The sequence below is a fragment of the Cyanistes caeruleus genome, chromosome 2 (genome assembly GCF_971803275.1).
Source record: "Cyanistes caeruleus chromosome 2, bCyaCae1.hap1.1, whole genome shotgun sequence".
Lineage (NCBI taxonomy): Eukaryota > Metazoa > Chordata > Aves > Passeriformes > Paridae > Cyanistes > Cyanistes caeruleus.
Window position 1 is genome coordinate 91,709,591 of NC_141702.1, and position 14,617 is coordinate 91,724,207.

The following is a 14,617-nucleotide window of genomic DNA, read 5'->3' on the forward strand; positions in this document are numbered from 1 at the left end:
GATCCCTTTGGGTGGAGCAGAGGGGGAAGAGCTAAGAGAAGAGCATGGCCCTGCTTACTTGTAGCCTTTTTTGTATGATGACAGTGTCTGTCAGTGTAAATTTTTGAAGACTCAATTACCCTCTTTTGAAATTTCTATTAAACCCCATCACAGACTATACCAGAAGTTCACAATCCGTGAGTCTTCTAGCATTTAAGGGTCAACCTAAGTAACCCAAAAGGACATCTAAATTTTATTCTGGCATGTTTCATTATGTATCTGCCAAGTTCGCATTCTCCAGAGAATTCAAGAATTAGCAAAATAGCAAGGTGGGAGATGACATGATTCTTCAGGTCTCTGGAAGCCAGAATTTCCAGGATAACTGTCAGTGATACAATTTGTGTCTCAGACATTGCCCAACAGCTATCAGAATTCAATTCTATGTGATGAAAAGAATGCTAAGGCAAAGTATTTATTCTTGTTCAGGGGCCTTGCAGAACACTAGTATCATGTTTTCTTAAATGCTATCAGAAAGCTCTTATGCCTGGACTGTGCCTCTGGATTGGCTAAATGGTGCAGTGGCTCACATTTTGGGCTAAGAACATCCATACTCTCTCACTATTTAGTAAACGTCATTTTTGTTCGCTTTTTTCATAATGCCACTTGTTAATCCTTTTCCCCCCTGCAAAAACTTATCCCCCATATGTTAGAAACAAAACTTTGTTTTTCATTACTCCTCTATTTCTGACTTTTCCCTCTTTGCATCACACAAGTTTTCCTTTCGTTGTATTTTATTGCTAGGGGACAGTCTTGAAAGAGGCGTTCTTTGAAAGGTGCAGCTTGCTGGATCTAGGGGTAGTATTATTACCACCACACAGAGAAAAGAAAATTACTTCTATTTAAAGAAAAATAAATAAATATACATTATAGGTGTATAATTATTATAGATCTCTGTTTACTCATCTAACTTTCCCTGCAGAGCTGGGGGTAGTTTGCATTCTTTTGTGATATTTTCTTTTAAAAAGTAATTACTATGTGAAGATAGCTAGGATCACTGGATGCAAGGTCAGGCACAGAAATATGCTCTCTGTTGTTGAGGAGGCTCATCTCTTCTGAATTTATGGAAATGTTAGACATATGGGAGTTCCTTCCAGCCATATAATGGGAGCATAAATCCAAGTGTAGGACTCCTACAGCATATTCTGAGAACAACAATGGCTCATAAATATCTTTGTTTTTAAAAACAACCTTTTGAAACTTTGCAGTGAAATTGATTGTTTTAGTACAAGTGTAATATTCAATTTTGTTTGATTTCATTCTCTCTGTGTGTCTGATTTGTATTGAATTGATTTTCAGGGATGAACTATTGCCATTGTTCCTTTCTTTTTGCTGAGAAAAAAGGGAAAAATCAAGCATTTGTTTTTCTTATGTCACAAGTTTGATAGTAGTTTTTTTAGTAGTTGTTGTATGTTCAAATACCATCTGTTTTCGGTTTTCTTTCATGATTTTCTTTAAATTCAGATTTCTGTAATGAATACACTTTAGAAGTTTGATATACAGATAAATGTTTACATACCCAAATAAAGGTTAGCAGTCACATCTCTGCATGGCACTTATAAACAACAAGTTAATTCTACAAATCTTAAAGATAACTGCCTCTAAAACATTCTTTTTAACACGGATGTGTGTTCCAAGACAAGATAAAATTTACACAGCTTTTTTTTTTTCTTTCTTGCCTTTCTTAGTAATTTACATTTACAAGTATTCATCACAATTTTATCATAATGTAGCTCTCTTTCTTGTTCACCAAGAAATACTTTTTTATTATAAAGTCCTGTGGTTTGAGGATAATAGATGAACAGTATGTTTGTAACAGAAAATTATGTTGGCTGTCAAACAGAACACCAGCCGTATAGTTTAAGACATCTCATAGTCTGTGTGTTTATATTATTAAAGATGAGAAAAAGGGGATGGTCCTTGTGTTTAGCTGCATTATTACTGAGTCAGAAGTTTCTGTTGTTTGCAGCTCTAAAGGTTGGGGTCTTGATCTGCAATGCCTTGTCACAGAATAGAAGTTTAAAGATGTCAGCTATAATGTCAGCCATGGAATGTTGGCTCTCAAACATTCAAATATCAAATACAATATCAACACTTTATATTCCATTTTTTATTAAATGTTTTAGGGCTTAATGAAATCCTGTGCAGTATCTGGTATAACAGCATGGCTTGTTCTTATGGATTTATGTGCTAGAGAGAAGCAAAGAAAATTACACTATCAGTGAATTATATACCATTAGTTTGTCTAGAAGCCTCTGCACAAGCTGTTTTTTTCACTCTTGCTTGTTGCAAGAACAGGGTTTTTTTTGTCTGACATGACTTTCTTTTTATGTGGTTCATGAACAAAAAAGTCAGAACAAATCTTCAAGGTTATCAATTCTTTCTTACTTAGCCTGTAGTTCAGTTTTATCTTTTCCCAGAAAGATCAAACTTGTTGAGACTAGTTTGTTAATTCCCAGATGTAGCATAGCCTAATCCCTGAGGTTTGTGCAGGAATGTGCTAGTTCTCCATTCCCTTAATTCTTCTAACGAAAAATAAATGTATCCAATGTCATCCTGGTGAAAACTAATGGTTGTTCTTTTAAGTCATCTATAAATGTTGAAAAAGAGACAACCCTATACAAGACAAGCTCTTTGGAATACTTACCATTTTTTCCCCACATATTTGTGTGGTTCCTTGCTGCAGATGGCTCTAGGCGTAACCACAATGTCAATACAGTTCATGTGTCGTTTTTCTTTCTTAACGTGTGCATGCAGTTACATAGCCCTGCAGGTTAGGAACCAAAATATACTGCACATCAGCAATTTCAGTTTGATCCTAAATGTTTTGAAGAACAGCTGCTTCTCTGTTGAAAGAATACTGAGGAGCCCTTCAGGACAAAAAAACCTCCTGAATGGTTACAGCAAATGATTGAGTTTGACAAGCTATTTTTAATGCAAAATTGGAAACTACTTTCTCCCTAATGTAAGATGGGTATCAGACTTCTGATCTAAAGAAGGCCTTGCAAAGATTTAATTAAATGCTAGCAGAATACTTTGGAGCTTCAATAGTAGAAAGCAGTACAAGTTAATTGCCAATTTTGTTAAAGCTATAAGATGTATAAAAATAACACAGACAAACAGATATATTCCTACTGTTTCCTTTTAAGTATTACTGTCTGTTAACAGGGGATAGATAATTTCTTGGAATAAATATTTGTCAGTATGTTCGGAATCGAGGGACATTATTGCCTTTTGCAAGATTCAAAGAATATGAAGTTTATAAAACTTTGTAGTCTGGGATAAGGACATTTAAGGTAATTCTTATTAATATAGACAGATTAATACTAAAAAAAATCTTCCTTAAGAAAATATAATTGATATCTCTAGGAGTCAAAACAAAAGCAGGTCCTTTAGAAATAAAATATTTCAGAACATCTCTTGAGCTTGCCTTTTGTGTTTTAAGTAATGGAAAGCTACTGTTCTGCCATTATGTAGAAGTTGCCAGCAATTCACAGTATATTCTATTTCCATCTTTGTCCTAAAACTCACTGCTAGAAACTATGGATTTTCCCATATTTAGTCTAAAATGAAAGCTGTTACTTTTGGGAGTGAAATTAATACCTTCAGGTCATTTAATTTCCATCAGTTTTTAATTAGTCTAGCACAATAAGTATTTCTGCCTGTATGTCTGTAAAAATTTTATAATTTGAAACAACTGCAACTAGCTTGGTTTGTGGCATGACCTTGCAATTTCTATACATTAAATCTGTTGTACTACTTCTTGGGGACTGTTCACATGTGTTAGAATTAATGAGACTGAGTTCTTGTTTTGTCATTTGCAAAAGAAATCTCCTAAGGTATTGGCCAGGTTTGTAGCTGACTTACTGTGTTTAAATATTTGAAATTAAAAGTATTTGAAATTATCATATGTAGTGTTACATGCATTAGCCTTAAAACTGGGACAGTTTCCGTGCTATTATTTATTATTTCTCTTCCAGTAGTACCTGGCAACGTTTGCAAAGTTGTTACTGTTCTAGGTGCACAAAACCCAGTCCAAATGATAGACTGCTCCCCAAAGAATTAATACTTCTTTTTATTTCACCAGTTTATATTTGCTGAGGATTGCAGGATTGTGGAAGTTAGGAACAGACCTATGCATGTTCAAGTGGTCCAAAACCCTGGTGAAGCCTGTCCAGTTTAGGATGGATTGCTCAGGGCTTTGTCCAGTCAAGTTCTGAATCTCCCAAGGTTGGAGACTCTGACCTCTGGGCATGTGTTCCAGTGGTTCATCACCCTTATGGTGAAAAAGCTTGTCCTAATATTGGAATTTCCCACGTTCTAGTTTGTGCTTGTTGTCTCTAGCCCTATCCCTATGCACCTTCAAGAAGACTCTGGCTTCATCTTCTCTATACCCACTGACTAAATTGCCCTAGACAGCAATTAGATTTTCCACTTATCCAGGAGTTCTTCAGGTTGAACAAGCTTGCTTCTCCCAGTCTCCTCTTGTATGGCCTGGTCTCTGGTCCTCTGACTGTCTTGAAGGTCTTCCACTGTAGTGTGCAAGGGAAGTATGGCAGTGTCTTACTTGTACCAGCATTCCCAAAACTAGGATACAGTGCTGCAGATTTGGTTTTGCAAATGCCAAGCAGAGGATCCAGAATATCTGGAAGTGGCTGCCCCAAATGCACCACAGCTAGGAACAACTGGCAAATGTTTGTATGCTAGGATCATTCTCAGTTTCAGCCAGTGTAAATTACTATTTCTATTGAAAGAAATTAATTGTTTTGGATCAGCTTTTGGGGGTAATGTGGGACTCGGGGTGGTGTTAATTTTAACACAGATGTGCCTTGCAATCCAGTTTCCAGGACACACAAGTGGCTGTTCTGGCACAAGAGAATTGGCCATGTGGACAAGAGTGGTAGGGGAAAAGTAGGGCCATTTTCTTTTATGTAGCACTTCTGGTTTGTGTCAGCTTCCATGATTAGACCCACAGTCTAAAGAGAGATGGAGACTTAACTAAAATTAGTAACAACTGTGGCCAAGAACCTTCATAGCCATGAAATTAAAAGCTTTAGTTAAATTTCTTTACCAGTCTTGCAAACGAAATTATGAAAATAGTATGTAGATTAATTATATAATATCCATCATAGCTTTATTCTGACAGCAGTTGTGTGGAATGTTGTCTTACTTTAATAAGTCCATTTAACTGAGTAGTTTTATGAGACTAGCTGCAGAAAAATAAAATTCATTTGCTGCTCTTTTGTACAGTATGGTGGCAAATGTCCACATTGGGCTTTTAGTACTGTTATTTATTTTTTTCTTTACATAACCCTTAGTTATTTCCCTCAATTGTACTGCAGGGTTTTTTTAAAATAAGATTCTACTGAAGGGAGGAACTTAAAAACTCACCACAGTATTTAACATCAGTTGACATTTACCACAATCTCTAATCATTGGCACAGAATCTGTCTGGTTGCTGCTGCTTTTATGGTTCTTCCAGCTTGTTCCAGTGCTTTTAGTTGTACCATCCTACTGTAGATCAGTTAGATGATAGTGGTTTGAAGCAGCCAAAGGTCTACTTTTATACAGACTCTGTTCAAAATAATTTTGTTTATTGATATAAGTAGTGTAAAGATGAAAAGAAAGATTTCTACAAATTCCGTCCCAAAACAGTTCTTTCACTACTCAAGCAAAAAATCCTGTTGATCTGGGGCATGGGAAGCACAAAGAGGAGTACTGTCTTAATGCTAAGCATACAAAGATTGTGCATGTCATTAGGAATAATACTATATTTAAATATTTCATTTACCTTGCTTATGACCTCACGCAAGTATTAATACCAGGTAAATATACCAATATTAGATTTACTGTTACTCTACCAGAACCAAATCCACTTTCCTTCTGGAGACTTTGCAACAGAGGCATAATGTTTGGGATTATTTCCCCTTTTAAAGTACCCTGAAAATTCAGTTTGCCTCTTTCATTCAAGGATTTGTGTTAAATTATTTTTATTTTTTTAACACAGTGCACCAGGTGTCCTGAATACAGGAATACATAGTTCTTGCTCCAGAGATACTAAAATTCATGAAGAGATTTGGACTCTTTAGACACTTGAACAGAGTGTACATACTTATTTTAATATTGTATGTCATCTATCTGTAGTGACTCTAAGACCATTGTTTGTGCATTGGTTTTGTGGAAACCTTGCAAGAAGATACATTCAAAAGGTTTTGTGAGATACTTTTTGAAACAAAGTTTTTTAGTTGAAAATACTTTTGTAACTTTTTAAAAACTTTAATATGCTGAAACAGTTTATAGTGCAAGAGAAGTTTGAGCAGCCAAAAAGAAAACTGGACAGGTTCACTTGCCTTCTTATATCTTAATATATTCTTTTCTAGGATCAGTGTGGTTAAAAAAAGTAATTTTAAATTGTGTGTATGTGTTGACCATGCCTTGCCCCTGCAGTGCACAAGTTAAAGAACCAAGCCCTGCCACACCAGGCTCTGCCTCACAACGATCAGATCAACATTGCTTGAAATAATTTGTGCATTTGTCTAAGTAGGGACTGCAGAACTTGGTCATGTGTGTTTCAAAATTAAAATTATTAAGTGCTCTGCAAGTGATACTATAAACTCTAGGAAGTGTGTTGGCATAATGTGGCCCTTCAGAGCCCAAGGGTGGCTGCTGTCGTCTGGATCAGGCTTAAACTCAGGAAATGACAGTGGCAAGCAGCGGGCGCTGACTCACAGCTGGAGGCGGTTTGCTTGTAGATGGCTGTAGTAGTTCCTGTCCCCAGCTGCCTGCCTGCCCTCTCTTTACTACAGGCATGGTCTGCGCTCCATCAAGCACTAGTTTAATCACTATAGTTTAGTTTGTTACATCAAGAATTGCGAGTATTGAATTCAAGCTTCAGTTATGCAGAGGAAGGTAGTTTGAAATATTTCAGCAACAGTTTCCCAAGAGGCTGAGATGCCCTTGCAGCAAAGGTCAGGAGAGTAGCTGCTGAATAGATTCCAGAGTAAGTTTTCCACGGAAAATAAGCCCTAGGAGTGTGGAAGTTATGCTTGGCTACGAAGCAGGTATCTGAAAATGCTTCAGACTGCATTCATCAAGATCCAGCAGCAACCTTGTAATACAACCTACAGTAAGGCTTCCCTTTTCTCAGGCAAGCAGGACAAAATTTAGTAAAGACAGCAAAATGTAATATGTTTGTTTACTTACAGTTGAAGGCATACAGTATTATACAGGAGAATTATCTGATAGACTGTTTGAGAGAAGAGGCAATTTCTCTTCCTTTTCTTCCTGTTTCATTCTTGCTCTTTTCCCTTCCAAAAAGAAGCAAAAAAGCACATTACACTTGACAATACAAGTCAAGTTCTTGCCATCAAGAAAGTGTATGAAGTGGTAAAAACGTTGATTCTGAAGTCTTCATTGCAGATTTTGGGAAAGTTTTGCTCTTAGTTGGGTGGAACTAGAAGAGAATAATTTTAAGACACAGCTGGGAGAAATTTATAAGCTCACCATCAGTTAGAAGAAGAGTTTAACTGTTTTTGTACAGAATCAGCACGGTTGACAGAGGCATATGGCTGTAACACAAATATATAATAATTTTTAATGGCCCTTTGTCCAAAGAGGGCTTCAGGTAAATTTTACGTATTCTTATCTGAAAATATATATTAAACTGAACAGAGTGGTGAAAACTGAGATTTTTTTTTTTCCTGAAGAGATTTTCCCTTGTGATGGGCTTCTAGCTTAACACTAGAATTTAAAAGTGTTTAAAATGTTTCTCACTTAATGATAAATATCCGTCAAGGATAGTGACCAAGTTGACTTGTAGCATTTTTTCACATTAAACCACAAAATGCTTTTGCCAAGACTGTGTCACTGTGTCCATTTCACAGATGAAAAAACAGAAGCATGTGGGAAAAATGTGATTTTACTAAGGGTTGTATGCCAGGTAAGTTGTAGAAGCTGGAACAGAACCCATACCTCCTATATCTCTTTGCATAGGCTGCTATATATTAGAGAGAGAGCTGTGCCTGAAGTACACACTGATTTCAAGCAAAGAGCAAGACACAGCTGAATATCAGCACTGGAAGTGGTTTCACGATCATCCTACAATACACATTTTAAAAGATACTAAATACTGTCCTCAAATGCAACTGTTGTCCAAAAATGAATGCTTTAAGATTATGATTTTCGTTTGTGTGGGTTGTTTTCCAGGCAGAAATTTTAACGGGCATCCCAGTTGGCAACCTTGAAGATGCTAAAAAGGTGGGATGCCTGCTGTTAGAAAGAGGGTGTAAGCTTGTAATTGTGACTCTTGGAGCAGAAGGCTGCATGATGATATCAGAAGACGAACCCATTGCAAAGCACGTTCCTGCTGGGAAGGTCAGAGCTGTGGACACTACGGTACGTTTTTGTGGTTTAACTGTCTAACTTTAGAAAAGACTGCTTAAGCACTAGAGGAAAGCAGTGAGTAATCAGACAAATCTTTTGGCACTAGCACAAAGGCTAATTTGTTATATGAATATAGTTATATGAAATTGATATCTTGTTTCCAGGGTCTCATATATTAAATGTCAATTCACCTGAGTTTTATAGTCTGTATTGTAGATGAGCTAGAACTATTACACATACTAAAGGTGTAATACTGAAACCTCCTTTACTGAAGTACTTGTCTCTGACTGGCTTGAGCTGCAGTGTTGTTTTTCTACCTTTGCCCTTTCATTTAATTCATCTCGTCTAGAAATCAAGCTATGTGAGAACAGAGATACTAGTCATGGTCTGAAACTGAATGTTTGGTTCTTCTGACAAAGTGTGAATTACTTACCAAGTCTAGCATAAGGTGATTAAAGACATAATTTTTACAGAATATACTGGAAAAAACCCAAAGTTCTTGCTGCTTCATGATGACTGTTTTATGATGCTAGGTAAGGGATACTTGGTCAGGCGCATTTTAATCTTAGACATTAACAGACTTCTTTGCTTCCTGCTCAGAGCTAAGTGCAGAAAACATGTTCTGTGAAACCACAAAATACAATGCCCCCAGGAAAAGAGAAAAACAGGACAGGCAATAGTTAAGATAGCACTGCTATGAAAACCTTACCACACTGCACATATGGGGCTATTTTGTGTTCCTAGTATTATCTGACATAAATCCAAAATAACTCCAGTGGAGTTACTGAGAGCAGAGTAGGTCGCATTATATGTACTAACTATACATTTAAATGCCTGTTATAATAACGTCATATTACATATGTTCTGTTACAATAGTTCATTAAAATCCTGGAGATTTTACCATCTGGTACATTCCATATCTGAATTGCATTAATAACAACTAGTTCTTGTAGCATGTTTTTTTATCCATGGACCTCATACTGTTTCACAAAGAGGAAAGGCAACTGCTTAAAGGATGAGGAAACAGAAGCACAGGGAGCTGGAATTACCTAGGTCAGTAACATGTAGTGGCAGAGCTAAGAATAAAGTCACCTCATCTCAATCACAAGATTGCTTATAGGTTTGGACTGTGATATTCTGATACTGTGGAAAGTGTTGTTTCATTCTTCATATAATCTTTTTCTATATAACTCTGAAATAGAGATACTTCGGTTTTATTTTCCTCTTTTACCCCTTTGTCATTTAGAAGTTTGACCTTGGGTTAGTACTGGTTTTTGGAATGTCTTAAATTTCTACTTAGGGGAAGGAGACATCACTGTCTCAGGTCACAGGTTCTTGGTAGGGGACTACAGACACCAAATTGCCTTTGCTTGCTTTTAGCCCTGAATTAGAAATGCCAAGGAAGTGAAAGGCAGAGATCCCAAAGCTGTCCCAAAGCAGGATTTATTAGCTTGGGAGCAACACCTTATGAACTTGGCAGTATGGCTTCTTGGTCTGAGCTGGTAAATCCACTGGTGCTATCAAAGCTTACTGTTAGAGTTTTTTCTCTATCACAGAGAAGTGATGTTGAAGAAATATGTGTGATCTGCTTTTTCAAAAGGAGAAAATTTCTTCCAGATCAGCTATTGTTTGATATCTTAAAGATTTGCTGCTCATGGAATAAAGCAGCAATACTGAAACTGTGGATGAAAAATGCCTTTTATCTTGCCTAGTAGTTTGGAGTTTCATGTCTGAATGAATGTAATGCTCCTTTCTTTTTTTAAGATTCTTTTTATTTTAAATAAAAACAGTTTCTTTTAATTTACTTAATCCTTGCCCTGCCTCCTTGTGGCCAACAGGTTATTGGCGTCCACATAGCAGAGGATTTTCACAGTTAATTTTGTTAATCTATTTAAATACCAGTGGGTTGTTTTCAGTAAAACAGCTGTGCTTAATTTATTCTTGTAGCCTGAATGAAAAAAATATGTGTTTGCCTTTCATTATAAAAGTCTTACAGTGCTTAGCCTGATTATCACTTTGCCTGAAAGCAAGTGGTTTTAAAGCAATCCTTACAAACACTAAGCAAAATAATGTCATCCTTAACTAACCTGGATTGCTCTATTATTAAAATAAGCATTAAACATTCTAGTAGGACATGTTACTTTCCTCAAAGCATGTCTACAGTAGATCCTTCCCCAGGCGAAGGATCAGACTTGTATGGTGGCTTACTAAGTAGCCACCTACCCACAGGGTATGCTTTTAGCCTGCTGTTTGATACTAAAAAAAAAAAAATTGCTATCTTAAACTGCCCTGACTTCAGCATCATGAAGGACTAGGCATGATCACATCGGGCTATGTGCCTGTATCTGTGTTGATACTGTTTAGATCTGTAGAAGGTAAAATTACCACCAGAGAGAGAATTAAATGACGTATGTACTCTATCACAGAATTTGCAAAAGGCTACAGAGTCCTTATTAAAAAACAGAGTTTGCCATTTAGAAGATACACATGCAAGGTACAAAATAAGCTTCAAAGTTCCCTTTCACTGTTGAAATTTTCCATGGCTGTTACCACTGCCCAAAGTCCTCTCTACAGAACTGCTACTTCTGTTAGAAATTACCCTGGCAATTTCTTCTGTCCACAGCAACTTTAAGAATTTTTGAACAACAAAATACTTGGGTAGGTACAGCCACAAAGATTAAGAATTGGAGTTCCTTGTCCCAGTTTGTGTACTCCCCATTCTCCATGTTCACAGGTTCACCAGAGACACTAAGGGTTGATATGCTGTAGTGCCTGGCTCTTTATCCCTGCCCTTGAGGTGGTTAATCTAAGTGTTTATTGGCAGAACACTAGGAAAAGCTGGATCCATCTCCCACTCTGTGGTGGAACATGAATCTTCAAGATTGAAAATCTGGTGTTTTTTACCCACACTAAATAAATACTATAAAGAGGGAAAAAAGGCCTGTTGATTCTTTTTTTTTTTTAGCACTAATTATCTTAGTGTGGGCTTTAGTAATGTATGCAATGCTTCTCATGACTGTTAGCAGAGCTCTCCATACACAGTCCAAAACATGTAGAGCACGAATAGTCGTTCAGAGGGAAGTTTTGCAAGACATGGTATTGTAAAGCTGAAACATCTGTTTCTCCTATTATAGCTAAATAGTGCAATAAGCTTTTGTTAAGAAAATTAACTTTCCCTTCATTATACTAGTTCCTTCTATCTACATTCTGTATGCAAATTTTGAATAAACAGAAAAATAAGTGAATTATTGAAAAGTCATCCTTGAATTTTCTATATGGCAGAAAGATCTGATTAAGCCAAACAGCTATATCAATTTGTATTTGAAATAGTTGATGTACACAAGACATTTGACACATAATAAAGTTCTAATATAGGTATATATTATATTCTATTTTCATTACTTTAAGTAGTTGCTTTTAAATTTATTTCACTATATTAAGTTAAATATATGCATTTACTTTATTTTTGGAAGAAGCTATTTCTACTCTAGGTGAAACTAGTACATGAAACTCAATTAAAATAGCTGTGAAGGATAATTATATAATTCCATTTATATGACACTTCTGTTGGTAGCAGAAGGTTTCACAAATCATTCACAAATCTGATAAGCATTTCACAGAAAACAATAATATACACATATTTTGCAGTTGCGCGTGTGTGAAGCAGTTTGTCTGCTGCTGAAGCAGAAGCACAGCTGAGGTGGTGCATGGCAGCTGCTCACAAACAGCAATGGGACATGACTGAACACCATGTCAGAATTGTACTTGAGGTGAAGGGGATGATCTGTGTGATGAACCACACGATGATCCTGGATTTTGACATCTGTTGCTGCAGTAGCCCTGAACAAGCCTTCTTGACAGAGACATATGTGGTCTGATGAGATAGAACTCCACAACATCATCCATATTGGAGAATGAAGCTCTGTTCTTTTTGCCCCTTCACTCTCACTCTTTCCCTCTGCTTCTGACAATCACAGAAAGTGTAATTTACAGCACTATTTACATCTATTTACATTAACTAATTATAGTCCATTGAAACTGCCAAAGAAAATTTGTCAGAAGAATGTAATTACTCAAAGCTGGAATTTCGCCAGCAGTGAGATTAGTTCCCTTCCATTTTGAAAAAAAGCACTACGGGATAGTGTGGAGCTGAGTACTTCAAATGACAGCTAGGAACCAAGTCAAGTCCTTGAGGTGCTGCCAGAGGCCTGCCTGGGGCTCAGTATGTGCAGGTGGACTTCACAGAGACATTCAGGCTGTCTGGAGCTCCAGGTTACTCAGGATCTGGGCTTCAGAACCATGCCAGGTCTCTGGAGGTGGGGCAGTCTGGTGGTCAGTGGCTATGGCAGGCTGGAACGTGTCTGCTGTTTCTGGGATTTGGTCTGTGGTTGCTCCTTGCAGTTGAAGGTGGGGTGTCCTGTCCAGGATCCATGATTCGAATTGGAGAGCTGGCACTGGCAGAATCTCTCCCATGCAGCGGCCTTAGTGGAAAATGAGGGTCTCTCTAAGTAAGCTGAGGCTGCCCCTCTGTTAACCCCCCATTTCTGGGTTACAGCACTTGCTCCCACTTTGGGGAGGAGGTCATCTAGAGTTAATTTTTAGAACCTCCAGTTTGCTCCATAGCCCAGCTTAGATCAAGATGATGAACACATATTTCCACCACTTAGGGTGACTTTCCAATTTTTGTCTCATCTGGTCTTCTAAATGCATAGTATAGTTGCTCTATTTAAGATCTCTTCATCAGTTGACCTCTAGGTTTACACATACCACTGTTGTGTGCAAAAGGTCCTGCATTAGCACACTCACAGCCAGGAGATCAGGCATCTGCATGTCTGGTTTAAGCATATATGTATTTTCTTGAAAGGCAAATGGAAGCACTTGGGCACATAATATTTAAATGAAAATTTGGAATAATTTTTCACAATGGTACCCCTAGTAATCGCAGCAAGTCAATGGTCCCTCTTTTAAATATAATGGAGAATCTAGAATATTTAACTTTGCAGTATTTCTAAGCAAAACAATTACATTTACTATGTAATTTCTTGTATTACCAGCATTTTCACTGTCTGGTATCATTTTGGATACAGAGATTGCACAACCTGCTCAGAGAAGCTCACAGGTTGAAGTGCCATTCTTGTAAACATGAAAGTCATTTAGGAGAAAGGATAAAATTCAACATTTAATATACTCTGCCTGAAGTTTTACATGAGCATATGATTTATTCTATATAGTCCTTTTCTGTGCAATATTCTCAGAGGTATGATACATACTATTTGTCATAATCAAAAATGTTACCATTATTTTTTCATGTCAGTTCTGCAAAAGAAGGGCTCATTGCTAAAATGTGAATACTCATCAGATGTTTAGTGTTCAAATCCTGTTGTTTCCCTCAGATTTCTTATAACAATTTTTTAGATCTGTATCTTCTACTGGAGGAGAGAATTATGAAGGCTGTCTTTAAACAGTAGATTGCTCACTGAGCAGCTTTGTATTGAACTCTGAAGATGTTATACAACCTTTATTTTAATAAAGCCTCATATAAGTGTATAGCTATATAATTTTAGATATGTAACAGTATCCAGGCCTGTGCAGCAATTGTGGTCTAAAGAAGGCAGTGTGGTTTAGCAGTTTGAGCAAAGGACTGATAAAGAGTTCCAGGGCTCTGCAAAAGACTTGGTGCAATTCCCTGGAAGAGTTACGTGTCTTCTTTGTATTTAAATTTATCTGTCCATAAATTGGAGCTGCTATTAATGTGTTGCATATAAGCCTTGAGAAGTCTGTTAGAGATCAGAACAGAACCTGGGAGGCCTTTTTCCCAGGCTTTTCATATAACCTCAGGCCAGTTGTGCTTCTTTGGGGGCTTTGCAAACTCACTGAAGTGCTTGAAGTGCTTGAAGTTGAGAGGTCTTGTCTGTAAAAATATGGTTTACACTAAAATTCTCTGACTTAGCTGTATCTTCTGCTTTGGAGGAAGCCTGAGACAGAGGAGTGAAGTGGACACTGAAATAAAGACTCAGAATATAAATAAATCTGAAACAGTCCTCCTAATAACAGCAATTCTTTGTCTCCTGACTTTGTGGCCTAACGTCTGAGGCTCAAGAGGATATAAATACAACACTCTGTGCAATGACTAATTACTCAAAATTCTGTGCATCAGCAGAAGTGGGACTTGTGGTTGACTCTAATATTATCAAATGCC

General features: G+C 37.1%; 1 protein-coding gene across 1 annotated transcript in view; it reads left to right on the top strand.

Annotated features, from left to right (window-relative positions):
* RBKS (ribokinase) overlaps positions 1-14,617 on the top strand; it is a 70,582-nt gene that overhangs the window by 40,352 nt on the left and 15,613 nt on the right. Inside the window, exon 7 of the mRNA XM_086870036.1 lies at positions 8,242-8,430. Coding sequence (XP_086726162.1) covers positions 8,242-8,430 — 189 coding nt within the window. The remainder of the gene's footprint in view (positions 1-8,241; positions 8,431-14,617) is intronic.